The sequence below is a fragment of the Scylla paramamosain genome, chromosome 36, assembly GCF_035594125.1.
Source record: "Scylla paramamosain isolate STU-SP2022 chromosome 36, ASM3559412v1, whole genome shotgun sequence".
NCBI lineage: Eukaryota > Metazoa > Arthropoda > Malacostraca > Decapoda > Portunidae > Scylla > Scylla paramamosain.
This window is the reverse complement of record NC_087186.1, coordinates 2,726,034-2,750,227: the sequence shown is the minus strand read 5'-3', so window position 1 is coordinate 2,750,227 and position 24,194 is coordinate 2,726,034. Positions and strand designations below refer to the sequence as shown.

Here is a 24,194-nt window from a genome sequence, read left to right as displayed (position 1 = left end):
GGCAGTGTAGTCTCTGACAGGCGCAATTGCACATGGACATACGTCCATGGGCGTAAAATTACAGAAGTCATCTCACCCACCTTAGTGGCAGCAACCAAATCCATCTACATTCCTTGCCATCTGCCAAGAACTGCCACCATAATACTAGAGTATAATTTATATCATGAAAGGGAATGGGGATGGAAGGAGCAACCCTGGTTACCACCTCTTTAGCCAGCCTATCGGACTTCTCATTTCCCCTGACCTCCAACATCTGCAGGTACCCAGCAAAATGCTACGTAATAGCCTCTACGCTATAGAAGGTATAACCACTTAAGAATCGATAAAAGAAGTGGGTAAAGGGAAGAGGGGCTAAAATGTTGAATAGCGGAAAGAATGTTGAATAGCGTAAAGAAACGGAAAGAAATCTAAAATATGGCAGATAGTTCTGCCATAAAAGAACAGAGGCAACAGCAGGGAGGCTACCACCTCGACAAAATTAAGGAAATCCGACTCCATCTTCGGATTTTGAACCGTCCGTAAATACACGGATAGAGTCAGAATATGTAGAATAGTGTTCCAAGAATAATGTGCAGGACTCATAATCCGATAATAAGTTCTCGTGAGGGATAGCAGAGCCACAGACAGAAACATCTGAGAATTGCCAGTAACCAACTCTATCTACAAGGACTTGCAGAAACGGAGGTTACATTTAATACCGCCATTGTACATACAACCTTAACACCAAAAGGTTTAGACAAACGGGAATGTGAATCATGGGAGACGGTCACACAAGGAACAGAGTCGGAAAGAAGTTGAAGACGATAACAGCACCTCATTAATATAGACTGGAGACTGGGGACAGCGGAAGGATACCAATATCCACCAATAAGACAGGGATTGGCGATGAGTGGAATCTACCAGCTGACAAGCGAACACCGGCATGGTGCATCGAGTTCAACACATGAAGCCGAACCTCAGTAGCAGAGGAATAAACCTCACAATCTTTTTTTTTTTTTTGTTGTTCATGTAGGAGGACACCGCCCAAGGGAAAAAAAAAATCCAATTAAAAAAGGCCCACTGAGATGCCGGTACCTGAATAGGGTCCAAAGCTGCAGTGAAATATTAAAGGATAAGTGTCTTGAAACCTTCGTCTTAAAAAAAAATAAATAAATTCATAGGAAAATGGAAATACAGAAGCAGGCAGGCAGTTCTAGAGTTTACCAGAGAAAGGGATAAATGACTGAGAATACTGGTTAACTCTTGCATTAGAGAGGTTGACAGAATTGTGCAACGGCCTCACGGAGGAGGGGAGGCATGCAGTTAGTAAGATCAGACGAGCAGTTATCATGAAAATAGTGATAGAAAATAGCAAGACACTGCAGCGATGAGAAAGAGGCTGAAGACAATCAGTTAGAGGAGAGGAAATGATGAGACAAAAAGCTTTTGATTCCACCCTGTTTAGAAGAGCGGAATGAGTGACCCCCCTCCCCTCCAGAAAAGTGAAGCATACTTAATACATGGACGGATAAGGCCCCTGTGAAGAATTAGCAGCTGGAGGTGTGAAAAATTGGCGAGACGTCTCATAACAGCTAACTTCATAGAGGCTGTTTTAGCTATAGATGAGATGGGAAGTTTCTAGTTTAGATTATAAGTGAAGGGCAGACCGAGGATGCTCAGTGTAGAAGGAGGTGGGGGGGGGGGCAGATGAGTGTCATTGAAGAACTTGTGTCAACTTGATAGATGGAGAAATTGAGTTTTTGAGGAATTGAACAATACTGAGTTTCCACTATAGCAATCAGAAATTTTAGAGAGATCACAGGTCAGGCGTTCTGTAACTTCCCTGTGTGAACTGTTTACTTCCTAAATGGTTAGATATCTACAAAAGACGTGGTAAATTGCAGGGAAGCATCATCAGCGTAGGAGTGGATAGGACAAAAAGTTTGGTTTAAAAAATCAGTGAGTGATAGGAAGAGAGTTGGTGACAGGACAGGTCCCTCAGGAACACCACTGTTAATAGATTTAGGAGAAGAACATTGACAGTCTACCACAGCAGCAATAGAATGGTCAGAAAAGAAACTTGATATGAAGTTACAGAAAGATAGAAGCCGTAGGAGGATAGTTTGGAAATCAAAGCTTTGTGCCAAACTCCATTAATAGTTTTTCATATGTCTAAGGCAACAGCAAAAGTTTCACCAAAATCTCTAAAAGAGGATGACCAAGACTCTGTAAGGAATGCCAGAAGATAACCATTAGAGCGGTCTTGACGGAATCCTTATTTTAGATAGGCAGGAAATTAAACAATAGGACGGTAGTCTGAGGGATGACAACGGTTACCCTTTTTAGGAACAGGCTGCATGTAGGCAGACGTCTAGCAAGAATGAAAGTAAGATGTTGACATAGTTGAAAGAGTTTGACTTCGCAAGGTGTAAGCACGGAAGCGCAGTTTCGGAGAACAATAGGAGGGACCCCATCAGGTTCACAAACCTTTCAAGGATTTAGGCCAGCGAGAACATGGACAACATCATTGCGAAGAATTTTAATAGGTAGCATGAAGTAGTCTGAGGGTGGAGGAGAGGGAGGAACAAGCCCTAAATCCCTGAATCCTGAATCCTGAAACCCCTGAATATTAATAATAATAATAATAATAATAATAATAATAATAATAATAATAATAATAATAATAATATTAATGATAATAATTCATGGCTCATTTGCCAAGAGAGTTACAAATATGTGCACTGGCATATTATATAACTTGACGACTTGGCTCACAATTATTTCGTAACAGTTAACATTTTTAAAGATAAATAAGATTAAAAATAACAAAATACATGTGTAATGAAAGGTTAAGGTCAATATTAAAAACATGAAATTAAAGTGTCTACTTAAAATAATAAATAATAAACAAACAGACGTTATGCTTGGACATAGTGATACATTAGGCAGTGTGAATGAGTGTGGTTACAATATACGGTATGGTGGAGTATTTATAGCGGGAAGTGCGGCGACGCACAGCTTATAACACCGCCCAGCCCTGCCGCGTGTCCCTATCATACACCTCGTGTAATAAGGGCGGCAATAGCGAATTTTTGTGGAGCTCATCAGATTCTTTCCAGATTTCAACGTTAATTAATTCCGTTTTCCAAACAGGCTTTTTGCATTTAAAACTGACATTGCATTATTGTAAGTACTCTACCAACCACCAAGGATAATTCTAAACGCTTTCTTCTATAGACATTCCAAGGTATTGTACTGCACCGGCGTCAGTCCTGGATGCCAAACCGGTACAGCATACTCATATGTGGTGCGAATGTACCATATATAAAACTGAAATAATGTTTGTGTACTGAAATCAAATTGACGTGCACGATATAGAATAAAGAAACACTTAATGCCTTCCTTAATAATATGGCTCATATGGTCGTTCCAGCTTAAACTGTTGTTTATGATTACCCCTAACAACTTACTCCAGTGGACAAAGGCTGCGCTTCGTTGTTCAGGGTTAGTTGGGAGAACGCTAGCGGTGTCTTTGGTGGACTTAACATCACCTCACACTTCAGAGGATTAGGAAACATATTTAATGTTATACACTGATTTTCGAGTATTTTGCATAGTGACATCCATTTTATCATCAACATCAATAATTTCAGCAAGTGTCATATCATCCACATACTTGAAATTTAAAGGGAAATTGCGGTATATGCTGTTTATGAGTGCTAGGAAGGCGATTGGCCCCAATTTTGTTCCTTGAGGGACCCCTGATGTAATTTCATCCCAATCTCAAAGACTTTCTCCATACCGGACGCGATGCTTGCGGTTTGACAAAAAAAAAAAAAAGTGATAACAAAAGCATGTAATGATGGCCGATATCCCAACAAATAGAGCTCTGTGACATTAACCGTGTAATCGATTCGGTCGAATGCCTTTTGAAAGTCAATTAATACTACCGAGACTATTTTCTTGGGAGCGTCCATTCCCCTCAAGATGCTATTAAGCAAGTAAACCAGATAATGGGAAGTGCAGTGACCCCTCAAATTGCCGTACTGGTACGGGTCCAAGTTGACTCTAATGCCAAGAATCATTTATGCCACAAAACCTTTCAATTTTTTTTTTTTTTTTTTTATCAAGTGTGTGAGGATGAACTTAGGTCAGACAGTTGCACCATAATAGACTTTTTGGGTAGTGAAATAATTGTGGCACATTTCGAAATTGTGGGGAAATAGCCATACCTCAAACAACTATTGAATATATGCGTTAATGGCTCACTGATCTCATAAGTAAACTCTTTGAGAAGGTATTTGGGGAAAGAGTTAGGTGGTGATGTCTTCTCTAGGTTCAATGACAACAGAGCACGATAAATATCTAGTCTGTCTATGGATGGTGCTGCATATGGCGGTAAGAAGCTTGGTAACTGACTAATGTCTATGTGCGGGAAGAATGTGCGAATGTTTGTAAAGTGGAACTTTATCGCTTAACATATATAACACACACACACACACACACACATATATATATATATATATATATATATATATATATATATATATATATATATATATATATATATATATATATATATATATATATATATATATATATATATATATATATATATATAACATGGTGTTCACCTAAATTGTTTAACTACTGTATATTTATTTATCTTATTTATGTATTCAATTATGTATTTTGAATTTTTTTTCTGTCAGCCTAAAACAGATTTTAAGACTTTCTGCAAATTTGGTTGAATTTACAGTGTTGTTCTATTTCTATTTTCTATTTCTATTCTATTTTATTATTTCTATTTCTATTCTATTTTTTTTCTTTCACCTTGTACAAGTGTTTCCATTCGTCCATTCTACCGTGATCCCACTTCCTCCACCGGTCTTCCATCTGCTTGAGAATCTACGCTGTTATCCACAGCATGTTGTCACCTATGCGCTTCGTGGTACTTATCCATCAGCATGCGGTCCAGCGTTGCCGCCGCCTCATCCACGTAGGCGGTCCCAGGGATTCCCCTCCATCCCTTGCTGCTAATCCACTGCCCGAAGTACAGAACTGCAGAATCCAGGCTGGGACGGAGGGTTCTCACTGCATAGACCCGTGGTGTGTGGGTTGTGGTGGGACAGGCAACAACGCATTTGTGGCGGCTCAGGCCAATTAGTGCGTGTAGTTCGCTCGTCATACTCGTATAGCATTCCGCATCCGTTAATACGAGATCCAAAACTGATTTCATATTGCGTTGGGTCATTTACGATGCAGTGATTAATTAAATAGTCTTTATCTAAATTGTTGCAGTTTCCCATAAGTACCACTCTTATGTCACTGTAGGCACATCGTATCGCGTCAACAGTGGTGACTAAATGTTCTATGAATTCATCATATGAGTCAGCATCAGGAGGATGAAAGAGGCTGAACACCGTTATTTTGTTTATGTCCCGTGTGAAATTTCCTTGGATCCCTGTCCACACACATTCAAATTATTCGTAACTAAACTTAATCTAATTAAAACTAACCTAACCTAACTAGACGTAACTTAACCTAATCTAGCCACCATTTTGGCATGTATACTTCGCAAAAAAAAATAAAAAATAAATAAAAAATACTGTCCTGACGGGGCGACATTTTATTCATCTTCCTTTTCTGGCCTTCTCGCACGTTACAGTCGCCATGGCACTCGACACTCACGGCATAACACTGCTCACGTAAAAAGTCAGGGAATCTTGAGTATTTTCGTGAAATCGAACAATACTTGCACACAGTGGGGAGTACATCAGTACATCTTCCTCAGGCATTCAAATGCAGGCCGCGTCTTCCTTCTCTGACAAAATAAACTGTGTGGCCGAATCAATCAAGTATTTATTTATCATTATTATTCATTAATTTTATTTATTTATTTATTTATTTATTTATTTATTTACATTTATTTATTTAATTAATTTATTTTATTTATTTATTTATTTATTTATTTATTTTTATTTTTTATTTTTTTTCGACCCGTGGTATTGTCTTCATTCAAAGAAACCAAACAGCGTGATTTAGCTGGCGTCGGAACACTGAGACCACTCACCGCAGCGGGACACACACTTACGAGCACATGCACCATCACTTAGTGAACAACTGACGATTTAATGTCGAGCGGGGCTGTGTGACTTTCCGGGCAGTAGTTCAGATGCTGTACCGGTAAGATTTTAAAAATCGATAGCGGCGTTATAATAAATTTCTGATGCACATATATATATATATATATATATATATATATATATATATATATATATATATATATATATATATATATATATATATATATATATATATATATATATATATATATATATATATATATATATATATATATATATATATATATATATATATATATATGGGGTGAATTAAATTATCTATACTGTGAGACATGTAAGAATTGCCGCTGTTCCACGGTCAAGGCATTTGATATATACCGTGTTTCTTTACTGAATAGTAATTGTGTAAATCGCCGTAGTGCAGACTTTTTGCATGTTTTCTTGTACGAAGAACGAAACAAATTATTGATGACTGTAATTACGGTGTATGTATTTTGCTAACGAAGATTACAGCAATTCTTGAATATTGTTTGAGAATGATATCTTGTATTTAAGATTGTGCAAGGCTTGTTATTTTGCGAGTGACGTATCGTATGTGTTTTGTGTTTTGATATTATTCATTAAAAAAAAAAAATAATAATAAAATTTGAGTGTTTATTTCCAGTAGTTAGATAAAATTTGTAACATCTCAGTCACGACATCTTTTCAACAGTCCAAGGCGAAACTGTTTGTGTAGATCAGTGTGTGATGCACTGTCATTGGCATAATGTTACAATTCGCCGTCTTTTCGCGTTTTCGGTAGAGATTAACTTTTACACTGTAAAACTGTGGTTTTGTTAGTATATTCATGATGGGATATAAGACACACCACACAGCAGAATAGATCAACCTTATTCACATCCGCTGTAAGGATGGTGATGGTAGAAAACAAGTTATGAGCGTCAATATGTTTATTTTCATTTACTTATTCATTTTGTTTATTTATTTATTTTTTCTTAAACGTACTATCCGGCCGACAATCACGCTTTCTTCAAGAGTTCTCATTCTCTACAGGATATAAATCACCAGTTGATAATTCTCTAACGAAATATAACACACAGGCTTCTTGCCAACCACCGTTCAAGCTACAGGTCTTATCATTGTCGCCCGAGTAGAGTGTCTCGACCAAGACGAACACTTCACTGAAGACCTGATTTTGCTTATAATATGTTTTGTGCTATTACCTATAAAACAGTTGCAGTAGAAATTCTGGTCACTACGGTTTTACGGTGTGAGTTATCATATAATGCAGTAAAGAAAATTTATATAGTCACTGGATCATCTTTATATTTCATGTTTGATCTTTGTTTTCCTAACAGGCCTATACCCATCGACTCCGAGCGGAGCAGATTCGCTTGAAGAGCTGCACTAAGGACCTTGTTAAGGGCATTGAACATGCACTCTTAAGGACTGAAGAATATCCACCGTCCGATACTGCCAATGAAATGAAATTCACATCCGAAGATTATTCTCAGATTATTGAAATTATGATGAAACAAAGATGTAAAAAACATACTGTCCATTTGGGCATTTGGAATTTCAATGAAGACCATTCGGCGACGCTCCAAGAGAACCTTGAACATATTTCTGGAGCTGAAGCTCACATTCCAAGTCATGAATTAAATGAGGTAAGTCTCTCTCTCTCTCTCTCTCTCTCTCTCTCTCTCTCTCTCTCTCTCTCTCTCTCTCTCTCTCTCTCTCGTTATCTGTCTGTATCTAAGACATCCCTCTATTTAGTCGTATCAGACCAACAATGACTAAAATAATTATATAAGCAAGGTGACGGAATGCTGAGCTCATCTTAGTGTGGCAAAAATGTTGGTATTAACAGTCTCAGGTCAAAGCTCCTTGTTTCAGGTCAGAGCTCCTCAGTCTCATGTCAGAGTTCCTCAGTTTCAGGTCAGAGTTCCTAGTGAACGGACGTATCTGCATGTGTTAGTGAGCCAGTTACCTGACGCTATTTGATGGCGCCTTTTGCTTCTGAGTCGTCTGGTTGTCTTAGTTCTCTTGTTCTCGTGGCCTTCGTAGCGAAGGTCTCAGTGGTGGAGGCTGAGTTCCATCGAAGGATCTCAGAGGTGAAAGCTGAGTTTCGTGAGGGGATCTCTGACCTGCAGGCTGAGTTCTGTGAGCGGATCTCAGCACCTGAAGGAGGGTCGTGCCCCGCCGTCACCTTACCTAATAAGGTGATGGAGGAGCAGTGGTCAGTTGTATGCAGGGGAGCGAAGAGGATGAAGGTCACCAAGGCGCATCGCCTTGAGAGGCTCCACGTGGAGAGTAAGAATCCCTTCAGTGTGTTGGAGGGAGTGACGGAGGAGGTGGTGGACGTTGCGGGAGGAGACAAGGATGAGGGGCAGACGTAGTTATCCTGCCACAATGTTAAGTTCTTGTGCTTGGTGATGGTCAGGTTAGGCACTCAGTGCCAGATATAGGAAACATAGGTCAAGGGTGTATTTTTAGTGCCCTCTAAGGGGTGTGATGTTCCCTTGTGGCAGACGATAATTACAAATCCTATCACTGGATTAAGAGAAATACAAATACTGATACTTTTATGATTTTTAATAAATAATGGAATAATCCGAAATAATAATAATAAAAAGAAAGCAATTCAGAAATACAAAATAAATGGTAGCGTACTCTTCAGTTACATAATTCAGAAATACAAAATAAATGATAGCGTACTCTTCAGTTACATAATTCAGAAATACAAAATAAATGGTAGCGTATTCTTCAATTACATAAAAACTACGATGGAGATATTTTCGCGACTACTGAGTTGTGGGGGAGACCAGAGAATAAATAAATAAATAACAAATATATACCCAAAAAGTATGTATAGACCTGAGGACAGTCTCACACGGTGATCTCGAACCAGGTGGTTTCACTAGTCCCGTGGAGAAAACCAACAAAAACAGAACGAAAAAATGCGAATATCTATTCACTCAGAAAACAGTTTATCATCAGGAATATCTGAGGAGAATCCGAGAGGGTCTGAGGAGAATCCGAGAGAGACTGGCTTTAGTAAAATTATTGTTAAATAAACACTTACTTAATATTACAGGAATGGAGGGGGAGACTATCAGACTGCATGCTCACCTGAGGAGAATCCGAGAGAGACTGGCTTTGCTTGTGAGGGAATCGGCGGGAAACTAAGGATAAAGGTTTCCAATGGGGAAATTTATTAAGTTATAATTTTGTTTTTAGTAGGGGGGGCGACTAGGTTGTGAGTTCAGGGATGAAAAATATGAATAATTAAGTTACTGTTTACTTTATAGTTGTTACTTTAAGAAGTTTAATTCAATGGACTTTTGAAATCAATTAGGGAATTAGTCAAAGTCTGGTATCTCTTCCCGGCTTGCGTAGCAACAGGAGTAATAAGACGGCGAAGCAAAGAAGATTTATCAGATTCGTCAACCTCATTGGCGCGGCGTAATTATCTGGGATTTGTTTGAGCTGGTTTAAGACCTTACCATTATAGAACTAATTTTATCGTATTAAGGGCTCCCCATTCTCTGGGATTAGGTGAAAAATTCGCCTCTATAACCTGGCCAAGCAGGAGAAATTACCTTTATTCACGGGGTAAATTTGTTATAGAAGTGGTCAACACAGTGACGCTGAGAGGGGGGGGGGGGAAAGCAAGGACAAAAGGACACTGAGGAGAGGAGGGGAAGGGGAGGGGTTAGTCACATGGTACTGAGATTCTGGTCACCCCCGCACACTACATGGGCCCTAGCCTAGGAAAAAAAGTAGAAATATACATAATTAATTTCTCAGCACTACACGAGCCTTTCATCCGTTCTAGAATTTTTCACCTCTCTCTTTTCTCCTTACCAAAAAAAAATAAAATAACACCTTCACATCCGAGTAATTAGAAACTCCCCTCACCACCACATAACCAAGCCAGGCTGACGAACTGCACGTGATCTCTGTCGGGAAATAACTCTGACATTCTCTCCCATACAATGGCTTGTGGGCCATATCACCACAATGTCCCTTGGAGACATAACTCGGCTCTTTCTCTCATCTCAAGGAAAAAGAAAAGAAATTCCACCCCAACCAGCCTCTTGACCTCCTGTGGTGTGAGGACTTAACCTTAAGTCACTCCGTCACTCTCTGAAACGAGATTCGGCCACCCCAGTACTCGGTTCCTTCCACTCGGACAGTCATTTACTCATCCACACATTCACTCATACCACGAGATACTATAGATGATTACGCGAAGCGCTCGCCACGTCCTGAAGTAATCCACCACAGAATGGCCCGAACGGGTTGTCGAGTGCAGTAGTAGTCTGCGAATTAAAGTGGTTCCTTATTCCTTCTCAAATTCTTACATCACCTCTCACATAGTACCCATACCCGTCATACCACGATTCATTACAACCAGTCCAGCCAGACCATTTACCCCAAGCACTCTGCTCTTTTCTATACCGTTCTTCCAGCGACATTAACATTCCTCAATATAGCGTCTGGGACGGTTACGCACTCTAGGCGGTAACACTTCAGTTTCTATATCAGGTTGGAACACTGTGTCTTGAGCCGCAACTACATACTCTTCCTCACTGTGAAACTGTTTGATCTTTTCTGCCGCTCTTTGCACCATCTTTCCCGAGAAAGGGTCTTTCACCACATAACCACCGCCTCCTCTTAAAACTTCCACCACCTTATATGGGCCGTCCCAACGAACACACAGTTTCTTACACACTCCTGACTCTGTAGTTTCTCGCTTCACCCACACCAACGCCCCAATGTCTACCTTCTGCTCCTTGCGTTTCCTGTTGGCCGCATTACGGTATTTCCGAGTCATTTTCTCGTGTGTTTCCCGGATCAGCCGGCGGACCACATCCACGTCTTGCTCGTCACCATCAACTGCGGGTAGCCTGGCACCCACCACTCGGGGCGCATGCCGGGAGAAAAACGCGAAGAAAGGTTGTTGGGCGATACTGGTATGGACGGCGGCATTCATAGTGGCCTGACACACAGGGAGTAGGCGAGGCCACCGTAGCGGGTAACCTCGGCACATGGAAGCCAAGATGGATTTGAGCGTGCGATGGAGTCGTTCGGTGATGGCGTTCCCTTGCGGGTGGTAGGGAGTGGTGTAACAGAGGGTGATGAGGTGTTGCTGGCAGAATTGTTGGAAGATCTGGGAGGTGAACTCGCCCCCGTTGTCCAGGACGATGGAGTGAGGAGTCCCGAAGTCGGTAATGTACTGCTGCAGCGCCTCTACAATTCCCTCTGATAGTTTGTTTTTGAGTGGATAGAACTTCACAAATCGGCTAAAGTGATCTACGATAGTCAACACATATCGGTAGCCACCACTGCCTGCAATCATATCCGTCAGGTCTATACCTATCCTATCTAAGGGCTTCTCTACTGAAGGTAATTCCTGATAAGGCTGCTGTAACCCTGGAGAGGTTTTAAATCTTTGACAGGTAAGGCAATTCTTTACGTACTGGGTTACGTCAAACTTGAGATTACACCAGTAAAACAATTCTTCGGCCTTTTTAATTGTCTTTTTCTGACCCAGGTGGCCAGAAAGCTCATGTGCATGTTCTAAAGCTTTAGGAATCAGAACCTGAGGAACTACCAATGAATAATGAATGCTGCCATCAATGTTTTCCTTAGCGTAGTACAGCAACTCATCAATTATAGTGAACTGGTGCAATATACTCTTATGATACTTTTTGGTAGGTATAGACCCTCCTTCCAGATACTCTATCATGTCTCTCCACTTAATTTCTTCCCTTTGTTGAATCTTGATTTGTTCTAAAGTCAGGCCTAAATAGTTTGGAGTAGGACATCGCTGAATGATCCTCACTGGGCGAGAGAGCTGATCGGCCACGTAGTTATACTTTCCCTTCACATATTGGATGTTGTATTGGTATTCTCTCATCTCTAGTATCCAGCGGCTCATCCTGGCAGATTTGGTCTTTCTTTTGAATATACTAGTAAGGGGCTGATGATCTGTGAATATAGTGAAGCTAGTTCCCCACAAATAATGATGGAAGTGTCTACAAGAGAGAAGTACTGCCAAGGCTTCTTTATCTGTAGCTGAGTACCTATTCTCAGTGGAGTTTAATTTTTTTGAAAAATAGCCCAAAGGTCTGACGGACCCATCCTCCTGAGTTTGACTTAAGACGCCTCCTACGTGGGTATTACTGGCATCAGTTGTTAAAATGAACGGCTGGTTACTTTGCGCTCTCGCTAGTATAGGGGCCTGGGCAAGAGATCTTTTTAAGGTATCGAATGCCTCCTGACACTTGTCTGTCCAAAGGAAAGGTTGATCTTTTTTCGTTAGGTTGGTAAGTGGAGTGGCTATTTGAGCGAAATTATTGATGTGTTTCCTATAAAATCCTGCCATACCTAAAAATCGTCTCACTTCCTTGACCTTAGTGGGCGGTTTCATTTCCAATACTGCCTCTACATTCTTTGGGTCGGGTTGACTACCTTCTTGTGAAATTTTATGACCAAGAAACGTAACTTCAGTCTTTGCCATTTCGCATTTAGATAAGTTAAGCTTGACTCCGTTTTCTTTAAGTAAAGCGAAAGTTTCACTGAGTCTTTCGCTGAGTGTGGTGAAGTCTGAAGCCCAAATGATTAGGTCGTCTAAGTAATTTTTCATCCAACCCTTCTTCACGAGAGGAGCTAACAATGAGGCCATATGTCTAGTAAAGATAGCTGGAGAACAGCTTAATCCAAAAGGTAGCCTTTTAAACCTATAGAGAGTCACCCCATCACTGAAGGCTGTGAGGTCTCTGCTACCTTCCTCCAATAGAATTTGAAAATAAGCCTCCCTCATATCTAGCGTGGCATAGAACTGATGGCCAGCTGCTTGTTCAACTAATTCTTCTAGGCGGGGAAGCGGGTAAATATCAGTAGTTAGGTGCTTGTTGACATGTCGGTAGTCAAGGCACATTCTTTTACTTCCATCCGGTTTATTGACTAATACTATAGGAGAGAGCCATGCAGATGTAGATTTTTCAATGATATCTCTGTTCTCCATATCTGTTAACATGTTTGATATCAGGGTTTTTGCTTCCTCGGGGTATCGGTACCTAGGACCACGACTAGGTTCTGGATTAGAGATATTAATTTTAGCAGGAGGCCCTTTCATTAATCCAAGTTCGTTTTTGTCTACTATGAATAAATCATGGTGATTGAGAATGATATTTTTTAAGATTGTTTTCTGCTCTCTAGTAAGGTTACTCCATTTCTGTTGTCTTATCAACTCCTCGAGTCTTTGTGGCCTACTCTTTGATTCCTGACACCTTGTTTGGTCATTGTGTGGCAACAGATCATTGTGGATTTCTAGGGAAGGAGTGGCTAGCTTTTGGTGGATGACTTTGATCGTCGGGGAGGAGATGTTTTCAAAAGTGCCTAATAGGGTTCCTGGTTTGATTGTTTTCCGGCCCTTAGTATCATTAATAAATGGGAGGGGGACCTTTTTATTCTCATCTACTGTCACAATCAAGGGGTGATGATTAGGCGTTAAACATGGCTGAGGCTGGATTAACAAAGTTTCTCCTGGGTTTTCTTTCACCGAGATAGGAAGAAACTGAGCTCGGTAGGGATCGAGTTTGATGGTATGAGTTAGACGGATGTGTTCTGTTTGACTGGGAGTGGTAGGAAGAATAGGTACCTCGTGAACTCGTTCCACCTTGCCTTTCTGCCTTTTGATATGATTAACAAGGTATGTGGTTTTACCCCACTTTACTGTATTTGTTTTACCATTCCATTGAAAAGGAGCTTGTGAAAGTATGTCTGTCCCGAGTAAGACGTCAGCGTCAAGGTAGCTATTCGGGACTACAGGGCACCATTGTTTGTGTATAGTCTCTTCACCTACTCCTATCTCTAGTAAGGTCATCCCCAAGATTCGTAAGGGTGAACCAGTTACCCCTTGTAGTATAGGTACTGCTCCCCTTTGTGATATAGTTCCTTCTAATTTCTCTACCGCAGCCTCTGTGATTAAAGTATAGCCGCTACCAGTGTCAATGACAGCTTTAAGAATTTTCTTGTTAACTATGAGATTGATAGCGGGGGATGTGAATCCCTGGGTGAGTCATATATTCTGATTTGGTTTTCCGGGGCAGTTTTTATTTCCTCTCCAGCATCCATGCTGTCTACAGTCAAAACATGATCCACGGGCAGATTTTCTCCAGCACTCTCTCAGCGTGTGACTATGGGTTCGACAGTGTGAGCAATATTTAGCGGGTTGTGTTGGAGAGGGGGAGGTTCTCAACCTTCCTACTTGATCAGTGAGACTTTTAATCTGCTGCTTAAGTTCCCAAATTTCCTTTGATTCCTTGGATGTTGCATTTGTTAGGTCTGGGGGATTTTGAGTTATTGGGTCAGGGCTACCAATGAGTTTTGAATTAGATTTTTCCAGTTCAGGTTTAATTCTAGCAATGGGGGAAGTATGGGCAGCCTCGAGCAGTTGGCGCTCATGTTCTACCCTGTCAATAAATTTATTAAGAGGATAATCCTCATCCAGGAAATCTTCTAGTCTAGCCTTTGCTTCTTGGGTTAAGCCCTGCCACAACTTTCTTTTGATAATTTTCTTACATTTAGGGAGTTTCTCTCCTGGAAAACTCGTCTCTAGAGTGGCATATTTGCAAGTGAATTTGTTGGCAAATGCTTGGGGAGATTCTACCCAATCATATGTCTGTGCGTCTATGTCTCTCCACGCCCTGTCAAAGTTAACCTCTTGGGAGAATTGTGATAGAAGCAATTGTTTAATACTATTCCAGGTGTGACAATGATGTAAGGTTTGATGGTTATGTATGAGAGCCGCGAGCTCGCTGCTGACCCTACTCTTTGCAATTTGCACTTTGCGGGTGTCCTCATTGCTACTTTGCTCCACCAGTTCAATGAAAATTTTCAATTGGGTAGTTGAGTCAAGACCTTGTAGGTGGTGGAGTTCAAGAATTGGGATATCTCGGGGTTTGGTGGGAGTGCTAGGTGCTCTGTGTAAATTAGGGATGTTAGCCAAACGCCCAATTACCTGATTTTGTTGATTTAAGATTTGCTTTAGTTCCTCTACTTCCTGTTCTAAAGTGTTCAAGTCTTTCCCTTTACTTTCATGTTTAACTGCTCCCAGGCTCTCTCTGGTGTTATGATCCATTAAGTCCTGCCACGGGTCTAATCCACCCCTTGGGAGGCGAACATTATCAGTCATCTTTGCTCACATGGAAATTTAACGTACTGGGTGTAGAACACAATATCTCAGGGTGATTGTTAGGTGACCTGCGATACACAGTATGCGCTCAGGTTTTCTTCTTCCAGGACAATGTGTTCTACTCCACTGCCTCTCTATTGCTACTGTGACCTTCAATAACTCTTTTGATCTTACTGATTACTTGAGCTTGGCCTCTCTCGTCCCAGTGAACACCATCCTCGCTCAGTTCTTGTACAAATTGAATATTATTAAAATGAATGTTTGGGGTCTTCAGGGCTCTCTTTACTCTATTATTGATTCCTACTTGGAATTTCTTATATTTCTCCACTGATATTCCCCTAGGGTTGGTCCTGGGTTCAATTTGGCAGACATGCACTAGTGATTGGCATTTGGCAGTGATTTCTTTGATGATGTTCTTAACATCGGAGAAAATCCTAGCGGGATTGGTAGATGTTTCTATGTCGTTGCTGCCTATCCACAAGATGGTCAGGTCATGTTGCCACTCGAGTACTCGATTTAACCGATCATCCTCAAAGAAAGTCCTAGCCTTTGCTCCAGGGGCTCTGAATATCCTAATTTGCACATTTGTTACCTCTAGATGCCGGGGAATCTGGCTATGCCCTACAAGTGCCACCTTCAACATTTACACTTATTTCCAGTCTCCACCTCTTTCGGTCAGTCGCGAAATAAATCCCACCGCTGCTCACCAGTTTAGTGCCCTCTAAGGGGTGTGATGTTCCCTTGTGGCAGACGATAATTACAAATCCTATCACTGGATTAAGAGAAATACAAATACTGACACTTTTATGATTTTTAATAAATAATGGAATAATCCGAAATAATAATAATAAAAAGAAAGCAATTCAGAAATACAAAATAAATGGTAGCGTACTCTTCAGTTACATAATTCAGAAATACAAAATAAATGATAGCGTACTCTTCAGTTACATAATTCAGAAATACAAAATAAATGGTAGCGTATTCTTCAATTACATAAAAACTACGATGGAGATATTTTCGCGACTACTGAGTTGTGGGGGAGACCAGAGAATAAATAAATAAATAACAAATATATACCCAAAAAGTATGTATAGACCTGAGGACAGTCTCACACGGTGATCTTGAACCAGGTGGTTTCACTAGTCCCGTGGAGAAAACCAACAAAAACAGAACGAAAAAATGCGAATATCTATTCACTCAGAAAACAGTTTATCATCAGGAATATCTGAGGAGAATCCGAGAGGGTCTGAGGAGAATCCGAGAGAGACTGGCTTTAGTAAAATTATTGTTAAATAAACACTTACTTAATATTACAGGAATGGAGGGGGAGACTATCAGACTGCATGCTCACCTGAGGAGAATCCGAGAGAGACTGGCTTTGCTTGTGAGGGAATCGGCGGGAAACTAAGGATAAAGGTTTCCAATGGGGAAATTTATTAAGTTATAATTTTGTTTTTAGTAGGGGGGGCGACTAGGTTGTGAGTTCAGGGATGAAAAATATGAATAATTAAGTTACTGTTTACTTTATAGTTGTTACTTTAAGAAGTTTAATTCAATGGACTTTTGAAATCAATTAGGGAATTAGTCAAAGTCTGGTATCTCTTCCCGGCTTGCGTAGCAACAGGGGTAATAAGACGGCGAAGCAAAGAAGATTTATCAGATTCGTCAACCTCATTGGCGCGGCGTAATTATCTGGGATTTGTTTGAGCTGGTTTAAGACCTTACCATTATAGAACTAATTTTATCGTATTAAGGGCTCCCCATTCTCTGGGATTAGGTGAAAAATTCGCCTCTATAACCTGGCCAAGCAGGAGAAATTACCTTTATTCACGGGGTAAATTTGTTATAGAAGTGGTCAACACAGTGACGCTGAGAGGGGGGGGGGGAAAGCAAGGACAAAAGGACACTGAGGAGAGGAGGGGAAGGGGAGGGGTTAGTCACATGGTACTGAGATTCTGGTCACCCCCGCACACTACATGGGCCCTAGCCTAGGAAAAAAAGTAGAAATATACATAATTAATTTCTCAGCACTACATATTTGCCAGAGGCAGGAATAAGGCTGGTAGCAGATAGGCTAGACACGTGCTTGGAAAATGATGGGACCAAGCCCATAGTTTTTCTCAGCGGGGGGAGCGAATGTCCTTGGTAAGGTCAGGAGTGAGTTGTTTAAGTTTAGACAGGCGTTGGATAAGATTAGGGACAAGGGAGGGATTCCTGTGATATGTGGTGTGTTGCCGAGGAGGGGAGTTCGTGCTGAGTGGCTGTCCAGAGCTATTAAAGTAAATCGCAGGCTTGAGAAAGGGTAATAGATGGACATTCATCGACAGATGGGAGTGCCTTTATGGCAAGGACGGCTTGTATGCCACGGGTGGAGTGCATTTATCACGCCAGGGTGTTCGTGTTTGGCCGGAACACTCAAGCGGGAGGTAATTGCATTCCAGCACTGTTTTCGTTAGTCAGGAAGGAGGAAGGGCTTGTGAAGACGAAAGGAAAGACAAATTAGTTAAACTATAAAGATGACTTGCTACGCGAAGGCGAGAAATAGCTTAAGTGTTTATTATATCAAGTGTAGAAGTATTTTGAATAAAATAGACTTGGTTAGAGGAATGGCATGTGTAGAATATTTTGATATCATTGCTTTAATTAACAGAAACTTGGTTAAATATGTCAAGAAAAGTACTGAATCCAGAGGTTCAGATGGATGGTTATACACTATTCTATAAGAGCAGGGAGAATAGGAGAGGAGGAGGCATCGCGCTTTACACATTACAATTTCGTAATGACGCTTTACTTCACACATTAAAATTTCGTATTTACAGTAGCATAAAAAAACGGATAGCAAAACGGAGTCGATATGGGTTGATATTAAGGAAGGATCACAATCAGTAGTACTCAGATTGGTGTGCAGGCCACCGAATACTACATAAGAACCTAACAGCTCACCACGGGAACAATCAGGTATGTGTGGTTGATTTTTTTTTTTAAGAATATTGACTTGAGCCCGACAACAGGTAACAGTGAACCAAGCGAATTTCTTAATGTAATTTAGGATTTTTTTTTTTAAACAGGTAATCTTAGAAGCCACAAGGGCGAATGGTATTCTAGATTTAATTCTGACTGACAGGGAGGAAACAGTCACACAGGTGGAGTTTGGAACTACGTAACAGTGACCATTGTGAAATTAGGTACAAATGTAAATGGTAGGAAGCTTCTAGAAGCAAAAACATAAGTAAAATACCTGACTTTAGGAGGGCAGATTTTGAGTAATTAAGAAGTTGCCTCCCTGGAGTTGACCGGCAACGGACGGAGAGAGATGGGCAGGTAAGATCCAGGACAGAGGGGAGTGAAATAAGACAAGGTGAGGAAGGTAAAGTGAGGTATGAGGGCAAGAGGAGGTGAGAAATGGAGAGATGAATATGGGAGGGTGAAAGAGGAGTGATATGCTTAGGTGTGAGTTTGGGGTCGGCTGGTCAGGTCATGCTGAGATGAGTGAAGTGACCTCGAGGCGGATGGAAGATGGAGTGGAGATAATGGAGGGGACCAGGATGAGAGGATTAGGAGAAATAAATGTTGATGGGTTGCATAAATATTTCGTCGATAGATTACATATAAGCTAGTTCGCAAACATTCCTTATGGAACCATAAGATCACAGAAGAATGATCCTAAATCATTGGTAGATTAAAATACTACATAGGAGGAAAGAGAAATATATATATATATATATATATATATATATATATATATATATATATATATATATATATATATATATATATATATATATATATATATATATATATAAGAACATAAAAAATAACGGGAGTTGCAAGAATCAATCAGGCCTACGCATGACAAACCCTTTATGAAAGTTATCATATATTTTTACCTATCATCCCATCCATAATTATATATATATATATATATATATATATATATATATATATATATATATATATATATATATATATATATATATATATATATATAATATGTGGTATGTTTCATAAAGGGTCTGTCACGCGTAGGCCTGATGGATTCTTGCAGCTTCCGTTATTTTTTATGTTCTTATATAAGTCACTGGTCCATCAACAAAGATTATGAAATGACATAATCAAAGAAATGCAGCATTAGGACTGTGTGTTCCAAAGAAAACAAAATGTCATCCTAACTTATTTAATTCAGCGAACAGGTTGCACTACACCGCGAGCTCTTTTCAATGATCAGTGTGTGGAATAGACAAACCAACAAAGATGAATAAACGAATAGATAATTAAATACATAAATCTACACACACTTACATTCACACACACACACACACCCACACACACACACATACACACACAGTGTCTAATGTTACTGACAATTTTTTTTTCTGTTCCCTCATACTACTTCTATCTTCATTTTTAAACGAAAGCTAATGTGAACGTATATACATAACAATTTCCATTGCTCTCGTGCCGACGGTCTTTAAATTTCTGAATTTTCCACAATGTGGCTGAAACTGCAGTGGTATTCTCTTCCTAAGATTATTTTTTTGTGCGAATCTCACAATTTATCTATCTATGTGGTATAATTCGAATATCAGACTTTCCAAGTGGATTAGTGGATTAGTCTTATCTACTTTCCTGTTACTGAAATCTTCATAGTCATATCTGAAATTTAATTTCGTAGATTTAATTGTTGATCAATATTTCAAATTTGCTATAATATGACATAGTGCAACTGATGCAGCATTCTGCGTAGGGTGCCTTGGAGAAGTATACAACATTCATGTCATTTCATAACTTCTAATCTTCAACTTAATCTAACAAACAGTTCTCTCTTTTGTGCCACATGGATCACAATCCCACAGTACTTCTGTACCCTGTCCTATCGCTCCACTGATGCTTCTGAATCCATGGAAGCGGAGATGCTTCTGGCATTATGCCTTTGCTAAGTGAGAAGACCTGAAGAGGTAATATGCTCTATTCTGATTTTCCCTTGAGTGACTATTGTTATCGTATCTGAGACGCATCCCTTTGGACACAACAGAGATACACATTTGTCTTTGGCATGGAACTGCTTTCCTTAAATTTCAACGCTCATGAACCTTGGTTCAACTCGTCTTCTGCTGTCCAGGCGGGCTATGAAGATAACTCCATCTTCCAACTACTGGAATTCATGTTTTTTTTTTATTTATTTATTTTCTTTTCTTTTTTCATCCCCTCCGAAATCATACCAAATCTGTCCGAAGACCCTTTCACTATTCTCATTTGATGTGCCTCTTTCTGTGATTTTAGGCACCTAGCAATGAATATTTGAAAGAGTCTTAATTTTAATAGTTTTTTTTTTTTCCTGTTTCATGCAAATGACACCACTGCTGGCTTATCTGTACTTTTTTTAGATATTCTATGAAAATTCCGATGTGGATGATTCTTCGTTTCCTCCTTTACCTACACCCTTTAACTATATCACTAAAATTACTTGTGATTTTGTTTTATACATCCTCTCTGGCCTTGATTCTCAGAATGTTTATGGCCATGATGAAGTCCTTGTTGTTGTTTTCGTTATTTCTGCTTCGTTCTATCTCTGATAAACCTTCTAATAACATCCACATTTCCTGGAAATTTGCATTTATTCAACCTATTCCCAAGGAAAAAAATTGCTCCAATTTCTGTAATTACCGCCTTGTAACTTTCATTATTTTTTTTTTTTAGCTTTCTTGTCCATGCCCAAGAGGAAAATTCAAGAGCTACTGTCTGTTCGCAATATCTCTTTTGATCTAATGACGTTCTTCAAGCTTTCTGAAATGAACCTTGGTGATCCTCTCAAACGAATTTTGATGGAACCCTTACTGTGTCTGACAGCACAAAGAAGCAGTCACAGCATGCCCTTTAAAGACAACTCACTTCTTTCACACAACCTTACATGCACTTAATACACGTACACCCTTCCCTCAAAATTCAAAATTCAATATGGCGTCTCCTACACCAGTCTCGGATGTCCCTAAATCGCACTGTTCTTCTGGTGTCGTCACTAAGAGTTTTGACACCCACTCCACTCAACTTTTTTCTTCATCGAATTCTGCAACATTTGGGGCCTTAGTTCTAATTTTCAATCAGTGAAACATCATCCCACCTCTCCCTGATAAACCTCTTTTTTTATTTTTTATCTTCACTGAAACGTAGGTGTCTGAGGCAACTGACAGTAACCCCTTCTCCGTTCCCTCCTACTTTCTCTGTCCTCATTTTCAATCCATATTTGGATGTTGCTTCTTATGTGCACAACGATCTAACTTGCTTTCGTGCTTTCGGGTCATTCTCAAACTAAATTTATCTGTGCTCTATATTTTTCATTAACCCTTCTAAATAAAACGTAAAAAACTTGACTATTATCTTCCATAGTACAGCACATTCAGACTTTCTTCCCTATCGGAAGATCTCCATTCTTGGAGACTTCATTGTTCATCCACAGCTTTGGTTTTGCTCTCCTTTTACTGACCAACTTGGTGAACTAGCTTTTAACTTTGCTACCCTTCACGACCTAGACGAACTGGTGTTATACCCTACTCATATTCCTCTCCGTCTTCGAGACATGCCCAACATTCTTGACCTTTTCCTGTTCATGTTCTTACTCTTCTCCGTTAGGCTCCTCCGATCACAACCTCCTATCTGTATCTTGTTCTCTTGCTCCAGAGTCTCCTTTGGGTCCCACAAGGCCAAGGTGCGTCTGGCGGTCTGCTTCAGCTAATTTGGGATACCTGAGGAGGTATTATTCGGATTTTCCTTGGAATGGCTGCTTTTTTTCATTTCAGAGAGACATCTTTGAATGCTGAGTGCATAACAGATGTGATAGTGTCTGGCATGGAGGCATACATTCCTCACTCATTTTCTCGCCCTAAACTTCCAACCAAACCTTGGTTTAACTCAGCCTGCTTTAGTACTGTAAATGATAGGAGAGGTGGCCCACAAAAATTACTTGAGCTTTCCATCACCTGAATCTCATGCGCTTTATATTTCTGCCCGGAATCATGCCAAGTCTGTTCTCCAACTAGCCAAAAACTCTTTCATTAATAGTTAAAATATTAAAATGTTAAAATATTAATGTTAAAATATTTCAAGATCTAATTCCCCTCGTGATTTCTGTCACCTAACCAAAAAACATCTCCAATAACTTTACTTTTTCATCTTTCCCTTAATTATTTCAACCTGATGGCACCAATGCCATCTCATCTATTTCTAAATTGAACTCTTTGCTCAAACCTTTGCTAAAAACTCCAACTTGAATATTTCAGGGCTTGTTCCTCCCTTTTCTCCACCCTCTGACTACTTCGTATAATTTATTAATCAATTGGCCTTTTATCCTTGGAAGATTTATGGACCTAATGAGGTCAGTTGTTCTCCGAAACTGTGCCACAGTACTTGAACCTTTCATAGTGAAACTCTTCCAACATCTATCCGAATATCTCAACATCTATGTTGGGTGGAAGTTTCAGCCTGTTCCTAGAAAAGGATGACCGTTCTAATCCCTCAGACTTAGACTTCATATATATATATATATATATATATATATATATATATATATATATATATATATATATATATATATATATATATATATATATATATGAGGGCCACCGGCCAAGGTCAACAAAAATTGCTAAAAAAAAAAAAAAAGGCCCACTGTGGTGCCAGTCCCCGTATAAAGTCGAAAGTGTTAGTCAAAAATACAGGATAAGTGTCTTGAAATTGGAGATATCATGAGTTAGGCGTTGAACTGTTTACTCCCTAAAGGGTTAGGAATCGACGAGAAGACGTGGAAAAAGGGAAGGATGAAAAAGCAAAGTTATTGAAGATGTTTCTGGCTAGGTGCCAGAAGTCACGAGGGGAACTAGAGCTCGAAAGATTTTGACACTTTTTTTTATTAATGAAGGAATTTTTTGGGTAGCTGGAGAACAGACTTGGCATGATTATGGACAAAAATATAAAGCGCATGAGATTCAGATGATGGAAGACTCAAGTACCTTTTTGTGGGCCACCTATCTGTCATGCATAGCACGAGAACAGGCTGTGTTAAACCAAAGTTTGGAAGGTTTAGGTCGAGAGAAAGAGTGAGGAATGTACACCTACATGCCAGAAACTATCATCTCTGTTATGCGCCCAGCACACAGAGATGGGTCTCTGACACAGAAGCGGTAGTCACTCCAAAGAAAATCAGCATAATACCTCCTCAGGTCCCCCAAACTAGCAAAGGCAAAACGCTAGAGGCACCTCCGCTTTGGGGGATTCTAAGGAGAGATTCAAGAGATAGAGTAAGTTACTGATATAAGATTGTGATCGGAGGAGCTTAACGGAGAAGACTGGATAACAGCATATGCAGAGGAATTAGAAGTTACGAAAAGGTCAAGAATGTTGCGTATCTCCAAGACGGTCAGGAACACGAGTAAGGTGTTGTAGCCTTTCCTCTAGGTCGTGAATTGAGAGGAAAGCTAAAGCTGGTGGTGAACATTGAAGTCTCCAAGAATGGAGATCTCTGCAAAAGGAAAGAGTCAGAATGTCCTCTACCTTGGAAGTTAAGTAGTGAAAGAATTTATTGTCAGAGGAGTTAGGTGAGAGGTATACAGCACACACTAGTTTAGTTTGAGAGTGACTCTGTAGTCGTAGCCAGATGGTAGAAAACTTAGAAGATTCAAGAGTGTGGACAAGGGAGTAGGTTAAGTCGCTACACACATAGACAGAATATCCTGCTTAGGATTAAAAATGAAGATAGAGAAAGCATGAGAGACTAGAAAAGGGGCTACTGTCAGTTGCTTCAGACACTTGTGTTTCAGTGAGGAAAGAAAATGAGGTTTAATAGGGGAGAAGTGGTGTTCTGCAGATTGAAAAATAGATCTAAGATCGCGAATCTTGCAGAAGTTAATGAAGAAAAGATTGGAGGGTGT

General features: G+C 40.0%; 1 protein-coding gene across 4 annotated transcripts in view; it reads left to right on the top strand.

Annotated features, from left to right (window-relative positions):
• Window positions 1–24,194, top strand: part of LOC135090826 (serine/threonine-protein phosphatase 6 regulatory ankyrin repeat subunit C-like) — a 203,516-nt gene that overhangs the window by 156,086 nt on the left and 23,236 nt on the right. For all 4 annotated transcript variants that reach the window (XM_063987912.1, XM_063987910.1, XM_063987911.1 and 1 more), the window contains one exon: window positions 7,424–7,732. In XM_063987912.1, the coding sequence (XP_063843982.1) occupies window positions 7,424–7,732 (309 nt within the window). The remainder of the gene's footprint in view (window positions 1–7,423; window positions 7,733–24,194) is intronic.